The sequence below is a fragment of the Neurospora tetraspora genome, assembly GCF_033439725.1.
Source record: "Neurospora tetraspora strain CBS 560.94 chromosome Unknown B0H65scaffold_4, whole genome shotgun sequence".
Lineage (NCBI taxonomy): Eukaryota > Fungi > Ascomycota > Sordariomycetes > Sordariales > Sordariaceae > Neurospora > Neurospora tetraspora.
In genome coordinates, this window is record NW_026944386.1 from 4395246 (window position 1) to 4412968 (window position 17723).

Genomic DNA, 17723 nt, shown 5'->3' on the forward strand with positions numbered 1-17723 from the left:
CATGACAAGCAGAGCCCCGTAGGCGATCTCGGCGTATGTGTGGAGCGAGAACTCGTGAGGATTCTGTCAGCAGTTTGCCGAGTTAGCCAGCTGTCACTCGATATTGATATGGACATTCCAAAGAACCGTTGGGTGTAAACCACTGGACTGTTCCCGCCGGATTGCAAATGTTCAAAGAAGGAAAAGCGGGACCAACATCCTTACACCAATAAATCGCGGCAGACCCCCCAATGCATATGATCTTATCGCAGTTCCCCGGTCCCGGGCCGCTCGTGGGCTTGCCTTTCACCTCGCTCAAAGAGTTGACACTATCCACGAGATCAACGACCTTAGCATATCGTTTGGCCCAACTGGAGTAGCAATCCACTTCTATAGTCTTGTTTTCAGAGTCACTCAGTGCGTTCAGGATGGTATCGCTATTAAAGATCTTGGAGGAAAGGTAGGCAGGGAGCTAAGTCGTAGTTTGCCCGTCAAGGATGTCAACCGAGTGGGACGCGGCTAGGACGAGAGAAGATAACTGGGACAGGAACGAGAATGTTAGATAATGTAGGCTTCTGGGGCGTAGGGAAGAAGGTATCGCGCTTACAGTAAGAGCCACGAAGGCAGCAAGACGAAGCACGGAAGTCGGCGAATACATGGTCGCTGTTAGCTTTTTAGTCCGAGCGTACTTCTGTGCAGTCGGAGTGCCAGTGTCTGGATTAGAGGGCGGAACAGAGATGGAAGGTTGTGCCCCATTCAGGCAGAGATCACAACGACCGCCAGGGGCAATTTAGATATCAACAATCGAGCATTTTGTAGGCAGCCATACGAGGCGGTTGATTGCTTCCCATGTTTCAAGTTTACAGCGTCTGTTTCGTTGGTGTGCTGCTGCGCATGCCCGCTTCTTCGATCCTTCAGAGCAGACATTTCCTCTAGGTATAAACGTCGGTGCTGACCATCGAACTGTCCATCCGACGGAGATTGTAGACTTGGGGATGTCGGCCGTCGGTAAGATTGGAGTCGGAACTTGTTGCCGGGGCAGTCAAGGCGCAGGATCGTGTCGACGAGTCGCGGGGCTTCGGCGAAGGTCAGGCGATCGGAACGGGACAGCTTCCAGGGATCGGGAAGTGTCGTGTAGGATTGCTTGATGTAGATGCCGCCGCCATTGGGAGAGTATCGTCGCTGGAGTTGAAGTGCAATGGCGGAAAGAAGAGCGGCCGGATGACAAAGAAGGCCGCAGTGGGCGGTTTGTTGGTGAGCTTGGGTCCTGGGAGAATGACGAAAAGTGATTGATCTTGATGTCAAAAGTGGAGCGCTGCTGGGGCTGGGTGGTTGCTTAGATGCGCTGATATCTGCGCCCCCGCAGGATTTGGTGGCACAACGATAGCGGGGTAACAGCAGCGCGGCTGGGGGCCCACTGTCAAATTACCTCTACGGCGTGTGGACATCGACACCCGCCCACGAAATGTTCGATCCATCCCTCCTCCATCCCAACCTTTCATCCCAACTTCTGCTCTGTCCAGCCGTCCAACCAGCTGCTTCATTTCTCCCCCCTCCATCCCAACCTTTCACCTCTGGTATATGTACTACTTCGGAGTGTCCGCCTTCCACCAAGCAAGTCGGATTGGGCGCGTGGCGCAGCGGTTAACCGTTCACCACCCCAAAACTCGAAAACAACCGACAACTGTCTCATGATTACAAAAAGAGACCAAACCGTCAATCGAACACCGCCAATGTCAGAGCTCATAATGATCAAAAGGGCATCCCATAATTATAAAAAGGGATTCAACCACTGACGACGAAACACGAACAGCAACAAATGAGTATCAAGGTGGTCGACGGTCTACCGCACCAGACCGATGCGCTTGGTAATCTTCTTTTTTTGCCTTTTCTCCTTTTTGCCAACCAAAAGTGGACAGCTGAAATATCACCGCATGGTATTTGTCTATCATATCCCAGCGATTTTCCACTTTCTGACCTTAAATAAGCCGCAGTTCTGGTGCTGAGAAACAAACAAGATATCATTGGGCTAAAGCAAGCTAACAGCATCTCTCAACATGAGCATCGCCATGCTTTTAAGACACTCTCCGACCCTCATGGAACTCTGCCAAAGTGACAAGTCTCACCCTGCTCACTCTTGCCCTGCCTTACAATCCAGCCCCTTCAAAATCACACTCCACGCATCCCCATACAGCGCCTCCCCAGCAACCAAAGGCCTTGTATTCGTCGCATCCGTCGTCCTACACTTCTCCTGATCAAGCACCATCTGCGCCTGCTCGGCAAGCGTCTTGTAAGTCGGCGCATTATGGTAGGTCCACGCCACCTATTGATCACATAGCCCGTTAGCCAACGTCCCTTTTCATCCACACAAAAACATCCAGCATGCCAGCCTGCACATAACTCAAGGAGGGAAAAGAACAGAAAAAACTCACATTCCTAACACACCAAAACACCCCCAGTCCCTCCTGACATCCCATTCTGCTACACCCATCCTCGTGCTCAACACCAGGGAGAGGCGGTCCATTCTCCAACGTCTTCAGATGGTTCAGGATCTTCCACGCACCGGAGGTGGACCCGAAGTCCGGCGCGCGCGGAGAAGGGCAGATGAGCGTGACGTCGTAATGGGGCCAGTCGGTGGTGGCGTACTCGGTGGTGTTGGGCTTGTTGTTGGGGTTGAGAACGGGGTGGTTGGGGTCGAAGTTTGGGTCGTTGGGGATCATTACTCGAGGGGTTAGGGAGTTTGAGGTCTGGGGCTCGCTGGTGGGGAGAGCGAGAGCAGCATGGTACTGGAGGAGGGAGAGGAGACCGAGTGAGAGGAGGGATTTGAGGGAGGACATTGTTGTGGTTGTTTGGTTGGGGAGTTGTTTCTGAATGGTTTCATTGGAATATGATGAGAAGCGGAACTGCGAGACGAGACTGCGAGACGAGAGTTGAAGGCGTTCATTTATGGGCGAACGAAGTACTACTGACTTTTAACAGGAAGGGCAATGACCTTTATATGGTGCGTTGCAACATAGCACTCATGGTTTAACAAAGACCGGGAAAAGAAGATGTACGAACCACATGGTACCCCGTTTAAAAGTCGAAAATGTCGAACCCCAAACAACATCATGTGTCTTTGACAGCTATGACAGGCAACACGGGAAGAAACACAAGCGAAACGCTTTGAGGTTCATACGACCCGAGTGTTTGAGGCAATTGGCCAGTGGTGTTGAAGATGTGTACATATATCTCCCGGAAACGGCTTGTTTGCCTCGAGGTTTCACAGAACATGGCAGGTGAGTGTCATGTGCCGGTCACCAAGAGAGTGAGTGTGCTGGTGACACTAACAGATTGCTTGCTTACACACAGTGTTGCGCTGTTAGTGCAACCGGAGAACTTGACTGGCAATCTGGGATTTGAGTTGTTCTACTTAAAACTGCGCTTGGGGACGTCACCTTTAGCTGATTGCAGGATTGGGCTTGCGTTGGGAATAATTCAAGCTTAAAGCCAGCAAAAACAAAAGTAAACCTTGGTTTGCTGATAACAGCCCATTTTTTGTCGGCCGTCGGGCCGGGGCTTGAGGTAAGTGCATAGCGGGCCACCGGGCAGTGCACCGCCAACGACACTCGGGGAAAGAACCATCATCAACATATATCGTGCCTGCAAAACAACCGGGACTAAATTTCTACGAAATCTGCAAAATGGTTAAAGTGTTCGCTTATGCGCAAGTGCAAGTGGAGGGGCGATTGCGGTAGGGTAATCAAAAGGTGAGTTTCCCGATGCTGTCACAACCTCCACATCAGCAGCAGCAACTCGTCCCATCGGGACCACCGGAGCAGAAAACCAATTTGAAGCTTATCATTGGAACTAGGGCCATTCATGACATTCAATCTGGCATGGAAATAACCATCAAAGACTGGGAACCCACTGACGTCCCCGCAGACTCCCGAATTAATGGACACGCGAAGAGCCGAAGACGACGTCCTACCGTTCATACATCGGCCCGTCTTCGATACACAAGTTCCTTAACACCGACTCCCGTAATTACATCCACTGCTCCTACCACCCTTACACCCAAAGACAGTTGCCCATTCCTCCAGGACATAACCCCCTTATTTCCTTCTCTTCCCATCCTTCCATGCCCATCTGTTCCACTCACCCCTCCTCTTAACTCCCTTCTTCCCTTCAATTCCTCTGCCTTTCTTCGTAGAGGTATTCTCCACCCCTACCTCCCCTTATTTCTCTCCCCTTCCCACACCAAAGCATCGGTATTCCCAGGCCTAACAGCCGTAACCAAAGTGGTGGGCACATCGACATTCAGGTTCAGATTACCCTCCACACCCTCCATGCCCTCTGATCCTTCCTCCTCCTCATTCCCTGCATCGCGTGCCTTCAAAGGCGGCACACTAATAAAAGGAGAAGGTTCAGGTCTATAGGTGATTTGGTAGACGACGTCGGGTGGGAGTTCGAAGAGACCTTGAGCATGCACCATGACAAGCTGTTGACGGAAATGGGAGGTCAGATATGGCGAATGGAGAAGAGGAGAAGGCCGTGGATAGAGACTTACGCATGGGAGCGCGAGAGGGGCCAGGAGGCTGAGGATGGCAGTTTTGGAGAACATTTTGGTTGGCTTTGAAGGCTTTGAGAAGTTGGTGAGGGAGTGATGCTTTCACTGGGGATGATGATGTGCTGGATGCATGAGATGGATGAGCTTGGGCGCCGAGGAGGTTGGCCTTATGTACTTTATCGAGTTCTCTTGACGATAACCTCCACCGGCCCAGGACACCTCACCTTCCAACCAAGTTGACATCACGACGGCCTTCATTTTGTGGCGTCTTGTTGGCATACATGATTTCTGCGAACATCACAACCGTGGGGGAGGCCGTCGTGATCGATAAAGCGGTTTGCTCCCGTGCGCCTCAAGAGAAACTATCGACGGCAGAATTTGTGGCGCGGAAAGTGTAAAAAGTCTTGAGCCGTTGGTGGTGGCGGTATCATTGAGGACCAGCGACTGAACGGCACCTACGTCGGTTGAAGAGGAAAACATCAATGCACTTAACGAAATATGTACACGAAACTATTCAAGAATCAAGAATCCAAAGCATGATGCGATAATCCCAACACAAAAAACCAAACAGGAACAAACCACCAAGATAATCAAGAACCGAAACAAAAGGGAAAACCTGCCCGCACCCTACGCTTTCCTATACGTACCCTGTCTCCTACAGCCCCCCTGAATTTTCTACCCAATTCAGGCCATACCTGTCAGATAGAGGTATTCAGGAAAGCGTTCAGGCTATACTATCCTATTTCGAGCTTCGATATTCTTTGGAGAGCCTTCAAATATAATCATTGAGAGCCAGTTGTAGAAGAGGGCACTATAGATGTAATTGGGAAGAAACTTGCTAATAATGGGGTGGGAACAAGTATTGTCAAAAAGAAAACCTCTTTAGTATATGGGATATGCGCTATCGATTTTGGGAAATGAGGTTTTGGACGCTGATTTAGTCGTGGTAGTTGATAATACAGGAAAATTTCGAAATTCGTAGGGTACGTGTAGGATATCGTAAGGTGCGGGCAGGTTTTGCCAAACAAAACCCCATGTACAGGACCCAAGAAGAAACCGCAACAATGGCCCTTGTTCACCACAAACAAACAAGACCTCACTCCTCCACCTTAGTAGGCAACATCCAACTCCTCCCAAGGCCTCTCCACCAACTGCTTCAACGCCTCACAAACCTCACCCAGCACAACCTCCGCCTCCTCCTTCCAGCACTCCATAGTAACAATCTCCAACACCATCTCCTCGCCCTTCTCATCCCTAAACGCCTGCACCTTCCACTCCCTCAACGGCTCCTCATAACAATAAAGCGTCTCAAACTCCGCCTTCGCTCCCTGTTCCTGCCGTCCATCCTTCTCTTCCCCGGCGGAGAACTCGAGCTTCTCCACATGCGCCACATCCTGATGCACCACCGTATCAAACCACATATCCTTTTCGAGGGTCCACTCCGTACAAGTCCTCACAATCTCCTCCAAACCCATGCAATCATAAGCAGAAGAAGCCATGTGCTGCGTCTGCAGCTCTGCCAACAAGTCATGGCCCGTGCGAATGGGTTTGGAGGGGTTGTCGAACTTGACGCGCGCAGGCACGTATTGCCACGTAGGACCGGTGACGGCGTTGGTATCCTTTACGCCGGGGACGTCAACGGAGCGGCCGGAGGAGACTTCGCCGAAGATGACGTCGGCGGACTTGACGTGGCGGGCGAGAGCGAGTGCCCAGGCTGCTGAAGGCAAAGTGGCGACGGTGACGTCGCGCGAGCGCGCGGAGATGTCGACGGCGCGGTGGATGGCGTGGTGCTTGCGCGAGGTGATGGGCGCCGAGGGGCGGAAGCGGGTGATGCCCGATGAGCCAGACAGGAGGTTGCGCCAGTAGGGGATGGCGGCGGGGATGGAGTCGCGGATAGTGTGGGCGACGAAGTGCGAGAAGGGGTAGGAGGGCGGGATGGAGGAGGACTGTGGGGAGCCGAGGTACAGCTGGTGGAACTGGTGCAGGATGATGGGGAGGCAGATCTCGTCGTATTGGGCGTGCGACAGGCGGAAGGCGAGCGAGCATGAAGTGCCGTTGGTGACGAAGAACCATTTCACGAAGGAGGAGCCGTACGGCATGCGGGTTTGCGAGTCGAGCCGGCAGACTTGGGCGGCGAAGTCCTTGACGGAGGCGTTGTCGGTTTCGTAGGAGGCGATGGACGTGGCTAGGTTGTCGATGACGACGCCGTAGCAGGTGTTGGAGGCGTCGGAACCGCCAGCGCGGACGAAGACGGTGCGTAGGATCTCGTTGCGCGCGACGACTTCGTGGCAGGCGCGGAAGAGGGCGGCTTTGTCGACCATGGCGTTGAAGTGCATCAGCTCGTAGCGGAGAGAGAAACGGGGGAGCTCGACGGTGCCGCGGACGGCGATCTCCTGGAGGGGACGGGTGGGAAGGACGTCGGCGACGGTCCAGGATTTGTCGGCCAGGGACTGTTTGACGACCTCCAGGATGCTGTCCTTGTCGTCCTCGAGGAGAGAGAAAGGCTTATACTCGGTCTCAATCTTCTCCGAACCGTCAACCACGGCACCGGTGGTCTGCATGACATTGGCCATGTCGAACAGCGTGCGGTTGGCAAACACCTGGGCAACGCTGATCTTGAGACCCTGCTGGCGTGCCTCTGACACCAACTTCATGGCAGTAATGGAGTCACCACCGCGGTTGAAGAAGCTGTCACCGAGGTAGATGTTATCTTCCTTGACCTTGAGCAGCTTGGCCCAAATCTTGCGCAGAGTCTTCTGCTTGGCCGAAGTGGCAGCAACAGCGGAGGGAGCGACGGAGGAAGCAACCTTCTTCTTGGCCACCTCGGTCTTGGGTTCGGAAGCCTTGAGGATGCAGAGGGAGGCAGAATCGCCGTCAACCTTGAACTTGGCGAGCTGGCCGGTCTTGTAGAGCTTCTTGCTGCCAGTGTACCAGGCCGGAATCTCAGCGAGAAGAGCCGCAGGCGCAGCAAGCTCCTTGCTGGTCTCAACTACGAGCTCGCCCGCCGCACCAACAGGCACAAGCCTGCCAACATCAGCAGCATCAACAATCCAGACACCCTCCAAATCTTCCTCGATGATGCCCGCAGCGAACGGATCCGATTCAGCAGCGAGGTTCTTAACACCCGCCAACTTCTTCACCTCCTCATGATCCTTCTCAGTCAAGCACTCCAACTGGCCCACCTTCCTCTCCCCACTGCCCTCCTCACACAACTGCCTCACCACCACCTGCAACTGATCCAAAGCCTTCTTAACAACATCCATCTCCACCGTCTTGGAGTCAAAAGACGCCATGACAAGGAACCCATCAGCCTCAAGCGAGCAAACCAGCATCAACGCATAGGTATTGAACTTCAACGCCTCCTGCGCCGCCTCAGTGTCGCCAGCGGGGACGAGGCCTGTCGCGGGCGTGTTCTCCGTAACGCCAACCTCGCCCGCAGCGGGATGAAGGACGATACCAGTCCTCAACTCGCACGCTTGCAGCGCGTCATCGGACAAGCGACGGATGTGCTGCAGACCGGCGTGCTCGTAGGGGATTTGGGTGATCATCTGCTCTGCCACCTGCTGCAAGTACTCGGCGACAGTCTGCTCGCGATCGACGCAGACGCGCACAGGAACGGTGGTGATCATTGGGCCTTCGATCTCATCCGCGCCCACGATGGGGGCGTTACGACCGGTTAACGTCTCGCCGAAGACAATGTCGTTGTTACCGGCTGTGTACTGGCTTGCCACGAGGGCCCAGGCAGCGCGGACGATAGTGGCGAGGGTGATGGTCGTGTTCGGGGAAGAAGGGGGTTTGCGGCCGTCGAGGGAGACGTACAGCTCCCAGAGGGAGTCGGCACGGGTTTGGTAACCCTCGAATGGCAAGGCGGGGAATTGCAGACCGGTGGCGCCGGCGAGCTGGTCCTTCCAGTAGGCGTCGCAGGCGGCGCGGTCGAGCGAGTTGTTGAGGTAGTTGATGAAGTGCTTGAACTCCGCCGCGGGCTTGCGCGGGACGAGGCCCTGGTAGGCCTGGTTGACGCGGTCGACGACGAGGGGCATGGACCAGCCATCATACAAAGCGTGGTGCATGGTCAGGACGAAGTGGTAGGCGTCGCCGTCCTGGATGAGGCCGTAGCGGACGAGAGGCTTGCCGAGGTCCATTTCCTCGTTGCGGTCGGTCTCGAGGTACTCGGCGAGGGTAGGGGCGGAGTGCCAGTGCAGAGGCTCCTTGACGACGACTTGCATCAGGCCGCGCGGGGAGTGGATGATGCGGGTGCGGAGGATGGCGCAGTCGGCGTTGATTGCTTCGAAGGCGGCCTTGAGCTTGTCGGCGGCGGCTCGGCCTTCCATCTTGAGCACACGCTGGGCGACGTAGGCTTCCTTGACCTTGGCTGACAGAGCCATGAGGGCTTCCTGGAGGGGAGTGCAGGGGTAGACGTCCTCGACGGCGTCCTTGTCAATACCGCAGTGCTTGCTGGCCTCGGCCTTGACGTCTTCGACGGCCCAATCGGCTTCAAGCAACGAGAAGGGAGCAACCTCGTTGCTGTCCTTGCCATCGGCATTCTGGATGTCAACCTTGGTAGCGACAACAGCCATGTCTCTGAGGACGGGATACCGGAAAACATCGGCAACAGTCAACTTAACACCCTCCGCTCTGGCAGCAGCGATCAGCCTCATAGCCCTGAGAGAATCGCCGCCGACAGCAAAGAAGCTATCACTAGCCGCAATCTCCTGCTCGGTACCAAGCAGCTGCTTCCAGACCTTGTGAAGGGCAATCTCCATCTCGGTGGTAGGAGCACCGCCCTCACCACCTTGTCTGGCCCTCTTTGCGCTTCCTGAGACTTGTTCCCTGGTCATAGCAGCACCCATAGCCCTCAGCGTCTTGCGATCAATCTTGCCCGACACCAGCGAGGGCATCTCGCGGAGGGGGATGTAGGCATTAGGAACCATGTACCGAGGCAGATCAACGCCAAGGGCCTCCTCGATACCATCCAGCGCAGCCTGCAGCTCAGGAGAGAAAGTAAGCTCGCCCTCCACAACAGTTTGCAAAGCGTCCTTGGCCGAGATACCCGTCGAGCTAGTCTCCGCCAGGAAAGCAACCAGCGTAGGATCACCACCGCTAGGCTTGATAACCTCAGCAGCAATCTTCACGCCCGCCGGCAACTTAGCACGGAGATGGTGTTCAATCTCAACCAGCTCCACTCTCTGACCTCTCAGCTTCACCTGGGCATCTTTGCGTCCAACAAAGACGAAAGCCCCCGAGCCATCGGCATCGTACCGGACCAAATCACCAGTCTTGTACAGCCTTCCGTGTCTACCGGGGTGGGCATCACCATGGCCAGCAACGAGCCACTTGGGATCTTCGATGAACACCTCCTTGGTCTTTTCCTCTTCACCGAGGTAGCCAAGTCCAACGACCGGACCCTCCATGAGCAACTCACCCACTGCTCCCACGGGCACCAAGCGGTCGTGATCATTGGGATCAACGACCCATCCGCACCCGCCGACGCCGGTACCGATGTTTCCGGTAGTGAACCCCTTCTTCTTGGCCTCCTCATCTCTCGCGAAAACATTGTTGACGGTACATCCAACCGTGCACTCACTAGGTCCATAAGCCACAATCACCGACGTCTTGCCACGGGACCAAGCAGCTGCATCAGCCGCAGATACCGCCTCACCACCCAATCCAAGCACATCAAGACCCTTGATAACTTCGGGATCAAGCACTCTCGCAACAGAGGGCGTCATATGCGCCATGTTCGCCCCTGACTTGACAATAGCCCCGCCGAGGTCGTTCATGCGATCAGCGTCCGATGGGATGCAAATCGTTCCGCCGACAGCCAAAGTGCAGAACATACAATCGATGGAGACATCGAAAGCGTAGGACGCGAACTCGAAGCAGCGCGAAGAAGACTTGTAACCGACTGCTTCGGCGCGAGGCAGGGCGCCGGAAGTGTAGTTGGCGTGGGAGATGACGACGCCCTTGGGCTTGCCGGTGGAGCCGGAGGTGAATTGGATGTAGAGGGGGGTTGTTTCTGTGGGGATGACGGGGAGGGTCACCTCTGAAAGGGTCCATGTAGAATCAGAGGAGAGGGTGGTGAAAAGCTCGTCAGAGACGGTGATGACTTGTCCCTGGCCAGAGGAAGGGAGACAGACCTCGGCGAGTTTGGTCTGAGAAGCAGAAGCGACGATGATATCGCCACCAGTCTGCTCGACCATCACTCGCAAACGGCCTTCAGGTTGAGAGGTGGGGTCGGTGAGAGCAAATGCCGAGCCGGCTTTCATGACGGCCAAGAGCGCGACGATGGTCCAGCGGGATTTCTCGAACATCAGAGGGACCACGCCGCCGAGCTTGACGCCGCGGGAGACCAAGTGGCGGGCCAAAAGGTCGGACTTCGACTCCACTTCGGCGTAGGTGAACTCGCCGTCCCAGGAGGAGACGGCCGGCTTGGAGGGGTTGGCGGCGGCTTGCTCGGAGATGATGTCCTGCATGGTGCGATCGATCAAGGGGGGCACGACGGCGTTGAAGGCCCAGATCTGGTTGAGGTCGCAGGGGAGAGGGGTGAGGAGGGAGGAGATGGACTCCGAGGGCTTGGTCAGAATGGAGGCCAGGAGCTCGGTGAAAGCGTTCAGGCGGATGGTAACTTGCGAAGTGGTGAGAGCGTCGGGGACGTTCTTGAACCAGTAGGCTTGGAGGGTGAGTTGTTGTTGCTCATCTTCCGATGGGAGGAGCTCAAGTTGGAATGTCCAGTTCTGGTAATCATGTTAGTCACGGCATCTCAGGCTCATTGACAGGAGAGAACATACCGGCCGCTGAGCAGTCTCATATCCCTCTTCCTTAATCTTCTCCGGCGCCTCCTTTCCATCGTTAAAGAACAGCGTCCTGTTCCTGTTCTCCTCTGTCACCTCTTGCCCGGTAACCTTCCTCAGCGCCTCAAGCACAATCTTCACACTCGCCGCCTGATCCAGCCCTTCAGATCCAAGCGCCGACTTGACAGAGAACTGTGACGACGTTTCCGCCCCATCAGCACTTCTCCGTCCCCAGTTGAAGTTCTCTACCCGATCATCTTCTCCCTTTCTCTGGAGAAGCAACAGCCATGCTAGAAGGGAGGCGTCTACCAAGGAGACGTCGTTTTGTGATGGTAGTGATAGTGGTCGGGATACTGTCTCCAGACCTAGTGTGTCGAAGAGGTGGGTGTTGCTGTTGCTCTGGCTAGTGAGGCCGAGAAAAGAGAGGGCTCCTTGCACGACTTGTTGCATGGTGATGGTGTGTTACTGGTTTCTTTTTGGGAGTACGGAGCTATGGTACTCGATGGGTATGCTGGAGAGAGGCGTATTACTGCCGCTCTTGCGCGTGTCGTTGCCGTTGCAATGAGTGGACGGATAAGATGGGATAAGATGAGGTGGTAACGTCACGGGACGGCTTGAATGAATGGATGGATTAGACAATATGAGGCAGACAGATAAGCGGGCGGCGAGATGAGGACGGGACAGGATGGAGTATCCGTCTTGGTGGGTAGATGGGAAAGGGCTGTGGTTGACGGCGTGATGTGTGTGTGTGAGTCTATTCCCGCCTGCCGTGTGTGTATGTTTACTCTCTATTCTCACTCAAGAACGGAAAGACGATGACGGTGAGGCTCTTTTCACTGGAAAAAATCCCCGCTTCAATGAGAATGATCGCCCCACTCCGCACAGCACGGCACCGCGCATCGGAAGTGTGGTGATTGTTCATGGATGTCGCCCGTCCATCGGTAGGTTCGACCAAGGTTCCCTCCTCCTCATCCGCGTGTGCTGTGCTTGCTGAAGCGCCGGCTGCGTACGTAGGATGGTGTGTGGTTCAACGGCCGGAGGTATGGTATAGGGTGTGGACATAGGTATTGCATGATGTGTTCGCCAAGGGTAAAAGATCCGAATGGATCATCAAGTTTCATCCTTGATCATCACCATCTGATAAGATTTGATCCGGGATTGTGAGACGTTGACAAGGCGGGAACGTGGGACTCCTTCGGGGCAACCATGCTCGGTCGGGAAGGAAGAGGCAGATTGGAGTGTGACACATTCACCTTTTTTCCCCCTCTCCATACTTTAAGAGAGAGCTTGTGACACCACACTTGTGACATGACCAAGTAAAGACTTGTCCTTCAACTGTTCAGATGTTCAATCTTCAAATGCCGTCAACTCGGCCGAGCAACTTTGCCCAGTCGTCTCGGATCCGATCACGCGATTGGCCAATGAACACGGGGTCTGAGAAATTTTTGGTCGCTCCCCTGTCCCTTCCTTCCGGCTCCTCCACCGTCGGGTGTGGGGTCCGTTTGCGTTTGCCATGGTGGGGTAAACATTGGGACCGCAAAACGGAGGCTCGTGAAAAACAAAACAAACGGTGACAAGGGGGCGGCGTCGACTGCAGTGGTGGGCGACGAAGCCGACCAAGTTGGGAATGTTCTTGTTTTTCCATCAAGCCGTTCGCCTTGCCGGCTTTGAGATTCTTCTGCGCCGGCAACCTCCACCACGCGATGAAACGCCATCAACCTTTGCCATGTTGATTTGATTCCCCTTGTGAGTGTCGTGTGTTGTGGTTGAGTGTTGATCGAGTGCCTGTGCAGTATCTCATCGAACCGTCAACTCCGCCGGCTTCGGTACATACCATCACCACCAAAATGCCGCCAAAAAGCGGAGGAGAGGACCGTTCCAGCGTCACATCCATAAAAAGCGACGATCATTACCACAATCACTCTCAAAGCCCGCAAAAGCCGCAAGGCCGTATCCGCACATCTTCCACTCCATAGTCCGTTACTAGTGTACTCTGCGTGTGACCCGCAAATCCGCTCTGCAAGCAGGAATTGGCAGGGCAGGCTTCAAAGATGTTGCGCTTGTTGGAGACGCAGGAGACGATAGTGATCAATACTGGTACCGAAATGTTGGCCAACAGCGACGCGCGTCGGTGGTTGGCTTCAATGGTTTCCATGGCTGATTGACGCAGTTGGCGATGCCGGAGGTGGTAGTATTTCTAGGGGTGATGGGTGTGCATGGTTTTCCCCTGCGAACGAAGTTTCGATGTGATATGTTGAGCTTTCCACGACTGAACTGAATCCGACCCCGAGATCTCGAATCCATAGCGACGGACCCTACCTGCAGCAAGCCTAGACATACGACAGCCGATATCCGACCAAGATCCGTATCAGTATCACCAGATCGTATCGTCTCGTTTCAGATCATATCAGATCAGATTACCTAGACATCCCCAAGCCTCCTCCATCAGACATCAGACATACAGCCAAAATGCCCACCCCCTTCGCCGTCCTCCCCGCCCTCATCCCGGACATCAAGCCCGTCTACGACGCTTACTTCGCCGCCTTCACCGCCGACGCCGACGGGCGCAAGATCCTCGAGATCCTCTTTCCCGGCGGCTACACCTCTGAAGAGTTCCGCAAGGCGCACACGGAAGGAACGCTAGCATGGCTGCACAAGGCCGAGTCGCAGTACACGTGGAAGTGCGTGGACGTTGCCACGGGCGAGATCGTCGGCATGGCGTTGTGCGATGTGTTCATCAAGCCTAGGACGAAAGAGGAGAGGGCGTATCCTGGCATTCCGTGGTTGGAGGGCGAGCAGAGGGAGAGGGCGGATCAGGTGCTTGCGCCGCTTTGTGAGGCTAGGGAGAAGGTTATGGGTGATGGGTCTTATATTTGTAGGTCCTTTTCAACTTCATGGACTCTTGTGGGAAGGTTTGGTGAGCTAATGTGTTGCGACAGATGTCCACGCCATCGCGGTAGACCCCAAGCATCAGGGCCGTGGTGCGGGCGCGATGATTGTCAAGCAGCTCATCAACTTGAGCAACGACAGCAATCTGCCCATCTACTTGGAGTCTTCGGCGTCTGCTGAGGGTCTGTACAAGAAGATGGGCTTCGTGAGGGTGCCGGAGGAGAGTGCGAGGGTGATTCATAGCAAGTCCGTGCTGGGGACGGAAACGGATGTTGAGGTGCCACTCATGATCAAGACCCCGGCGAAGACTGGGTTGTAAGGGATGAACATCAATGGGAAAGGTGTAGGGAAGGATAAAAAGTACGCATCAGTACTGCACGCTGATATGATGTGAAGAGCGTGTACGATTTGAAGGATACAATAAGAGAAAACCTACCCACACACACCTCGAAACCTACCCACACACACCTCGAAACCTACACGCACACACCCTCCATACATAACCCTTACCCTAACAGCTCGTACCAGCTCATAACATCTGCATTGAAAAGACCCGTTTTACTTGCTAAATTTCGCATTTTTAATATACGTAATATTTCATTAAAATTTCTCGATTTCTAGGGTCGTACAAACTTAACAACTTTTATACGCACAACATCGATCTACTATAATATTATAATACTATATTATTAATATTAATAGTATATAATTTAATCGTACGTACCTCGATTGTCTTTCTTTATATTTAATTAATTAGATTATTTATAAATAGTATTATATACGCTATTACCTACAGATAATATCACTACTTTCGTATCTAATTCCTCCTTTTACCATAATCTATAAGAAATAATTATATTATATACTACATTCCTTCCTAAAAATACTATTACCGATGCTTACTACAATTTAATAACTTTCTACTTGAAAAATCGTTTTAGTATTATAATTTAATATTCTTACAAATATAAAATTAAGAACCCCAATTACCTAATATATAATACGACCGCTCATTACTTCTACTAATACGAATATACCTCATATCGACCGTAACCTCATACAAATCCCTAAAGTAAACAATAACGAACGTTTAAAAAGATCGTTCTAAATTACCTATTTTATACTACGATATTTGCGACCGCAGCAACTAATTAGCAATAAACTCTAATTATAATTAATAATACTTATAATAGCTACCCACTATTTAAATACCTCAATACCCATTTTTTATTATAAGAGAAAATATTCTTTTTAAATTTAGAGGCAGCTAATTAAATTAATACTCTATTCGAAAGAAGGGAATTAATTATCCGATCCGTCTATTCTTTAATTAAAGACTTGTACCCACACCTTTTTATTATATATAAAAACTTCAATAATATACGGCTATGATTTAAACAGTTATTTCGAATAGAGTATTAGGATATATAGGCATTCGTAAGGGTATTAAAGAACAATAAAATTATTGCGCACTATTATATTAATTAAGAGGACGACGAAAAATTTATATTATCGAACGCCTTTTAATTCATAAATTAATGACGTAAAATATAAATACGGAGCCTATTTATAATTATACTTAATACTATATATAAAATTATTTATTAATACCTCCCCTTAGTATAAAGTATTATTCTAATATATAAAAGACTTCTATACTTATATTCTAAACGGTTTTTAATAATAAAAAGGAAAAGCGATTTACTTATTTTATTACTTAAATTATAGAGATAGCGCGCGCTATAAAAACCTTTTGCCAGGCGTCGTTATAATTAATAGAAATGCATAATTTATTAGCGCTTTATAATTCTTCTTCCCTAATAGTATTATTCTATAGCAATATATTTACTATTTCAATTATAATATTATTAAAAATATTGAGAAGTTCCAGCAGCGCCCACCCGTAGTAGGGGGAGAGTAAAATAATAAGGAAAAGGGGGACGACAACATATTAATTATCGACAGTAACGGTAAAAAGAATTTTAATAAGGAAATATATTCTTTATTTAATAGCGAATTAAACGAATTAAATAATAATACCAATATTAATTAAAATACCTTCAATATCCGCAAGTTCGTATATCTTTATAAAAAAGTACGTACAATGAAGAGAATTAATAAAGCATTTAAATCCTTTTACAAGAGCGAATTTACTATTATACGTACCTTATTATTCTTTATATAATAATATATAATTTATAATTCTTCGGTAGAAAGTTTTGAACACGCGTACGTAATATTTATTAATAAGTTCGGCGAATTATAGAAACTGTTATTTAAATATATCACAAATAATTATCTCCCTATTAAAGAGAATTAGGCGGGCTACTATACAATAAATTATTTCAATTACGAGTAAAAGATTATATCGCTAAACGAATCTAATAATAGCTTATTCAAATCGTATTAATTATCAGTTCGCAGCAGTTTCATTAACTTCTACAAAGCTAATACGTAGTATATTAATAACTGATATCGATATTATAATACGGTTGTTAGTAAATTAATAATGCGGGTACGTATTAAATAGACTAATATTGGCTAGCTTAATAATTACTATTTAGAAATATTTTTATAGGTATTAAATTTATTAGACTACTAATATTATTTCCTATTCGTAGTACTCCCTTCTATACGCGACGGCGTAATTATCAACAACGGCGTCCCTCTCTCCCCCTATACCGGCTATTTTAATAAATAATATTTTCTACTTTGTACTTACGATATAGAAATAGTATATTTATATAAAGAAAGTATAATTTAAATTATTATGAATAATTATTATTTATATTAGTATTTAAATTAAATTAGGGTAACGCTTCTCTATTTACATAAATCTCCTATCCGGTTATCCTTATATTAATTCTCTATAAAAAATTCAGTAAATAAATATCTCTCCCTCAAATTAACCACTAAGACGGTACCTAAAGGTCGCCCTTATAATAAGGGTAGCCTATTTAGTAAAAACCGTATTTTCGTCGTACAACCATTTACCTCCTAGCCCGCCTCTTAACCTACTTCCTCTTAACCTATTAGCCCGCGCAATAAATCAAAAGATATTACCCCTATATAAACTTTAATACCGTATAACTATTCCTAATATAAATTGGGCAATAATATTAAAACTCTTAACGCTATAAATTTTCAAACAACTATACAATTACGTACTAAAAAGGCGATTAAGAGGGTAATAAGGAAGGTAGTCTAGCTAAAACCTAATTAGCTAAGGGAGCCTACCCCTATTATTAATTATATCGTTATTCTTAACTTTGAATTCAACTTTAAGGGAAGTATTAATATCGACTTAGATTCTAACTTTAGTATCTCTATTTTATTTAACACCCCGTTCCTCCCTTTATTGAAATCCTTCTCCCCCTTCTTTATACAGCAATCCTCATTCCCCGTTAAAGAATAACTACTTCTCGTAATCCTATATAACGACGCTACTTATTTTAATAGGGTAGAAATCGGTTATAACTCTCAAAAGTCGAATTTAGAAGAGGATTTTATTCCTC

At 50.2% G+C, this 17723-nt stretch overlaps 4 protein-coding genes across 4 annotated transcripts; 1 reads left to right on the forward strand and 3 right to left on the reverse strand.

Moving 5' to 3' along the window:
• Positions 1 to 1891: 1891 nt before the first annotated feature.
• B0H65DRAFT_525730 (uncharacterized protein) lies at positions 1892 to 2816 on the reverse strand (the record flags this gene model as incomplete). The annotated part of the gene is made up of 3 exons (XM_062828840.1): positions 1892 to 2302; positions 2412 to 2624; positions 2703 to 2816. The coding sequence occupies 3 exons, from the start codon at positions 2814 to 2816 to the stop codon at positions 2111 to 2113; spliced, it is 519 nt and encodes a 172-aa protein (XP_062682260.1). The 3' UTR covers positions 1892 to 2110.
• Positions 2817 to 4186: 1370 nt separating this feature from the next.
• Positions 4187 to 4582, reverse strand: B0H65DRAFT_549329 (uncharacterized protein; the record flags this gene model as incomplete). Its single annotated transcript, XM_062829652.1, has 2 exons — positions 4187 to 4459; positions 4529 to 4582. The coding sequence occupies 2 exons, from the start codon at positions 4580 to 4582 to the stop codon at positions 4187 to 4189; spliced, it is 327 nt and encodes a 108-aa protein (XP_062682261.1).
• Positions 4583 to 5543: 961 nt separating this feature from the next.
• On the reverse strand, positions 5544 to 12109 carry B0H65DRAFT_211345 (uncharacterized protein). Its single transcript, XM_062821935.1, has 2 exons — positions 11317 to 12109; positions 5544 to 11262 (listed from the first exon to the last, which is right to left on the reverse strand). Exons 1-2 carry the CDS (start codon positions 11767 to 11769, stop codon positions 5638 to 5640), a joined length of 6078 nt encoding a protein of 2025 aa, XP_062682262.1. The 5' UTR covers positions 11770 to 12109; the 3' UTR covers positions 5544 to 5637.
• Positions 12110 to 13316: 1207 nt separating this feature from the next.
• On the forward strand, positions 13317 to 14798 carry B0H65DRAFT_467273 (uncharacterized protein). Its single transcript, XM_062826901.1, has 2 exons — positions 13317 to 14194; positions 14259 to 14798. Exons 1-2 carry the CDS (start codon positions 13789 to 13791, stop codon positions 14525 to 14527), a joined length of 675 nt encoding a protein of 224 aa, XP_062682263.1. The 5' UTR covers positions 13317 to 13788; the 3' UTR covers positions 14528 to 14798.
• The last annotated feature ends 2925 nt before the right edge of the window (positions 14799 to 17723 follow it).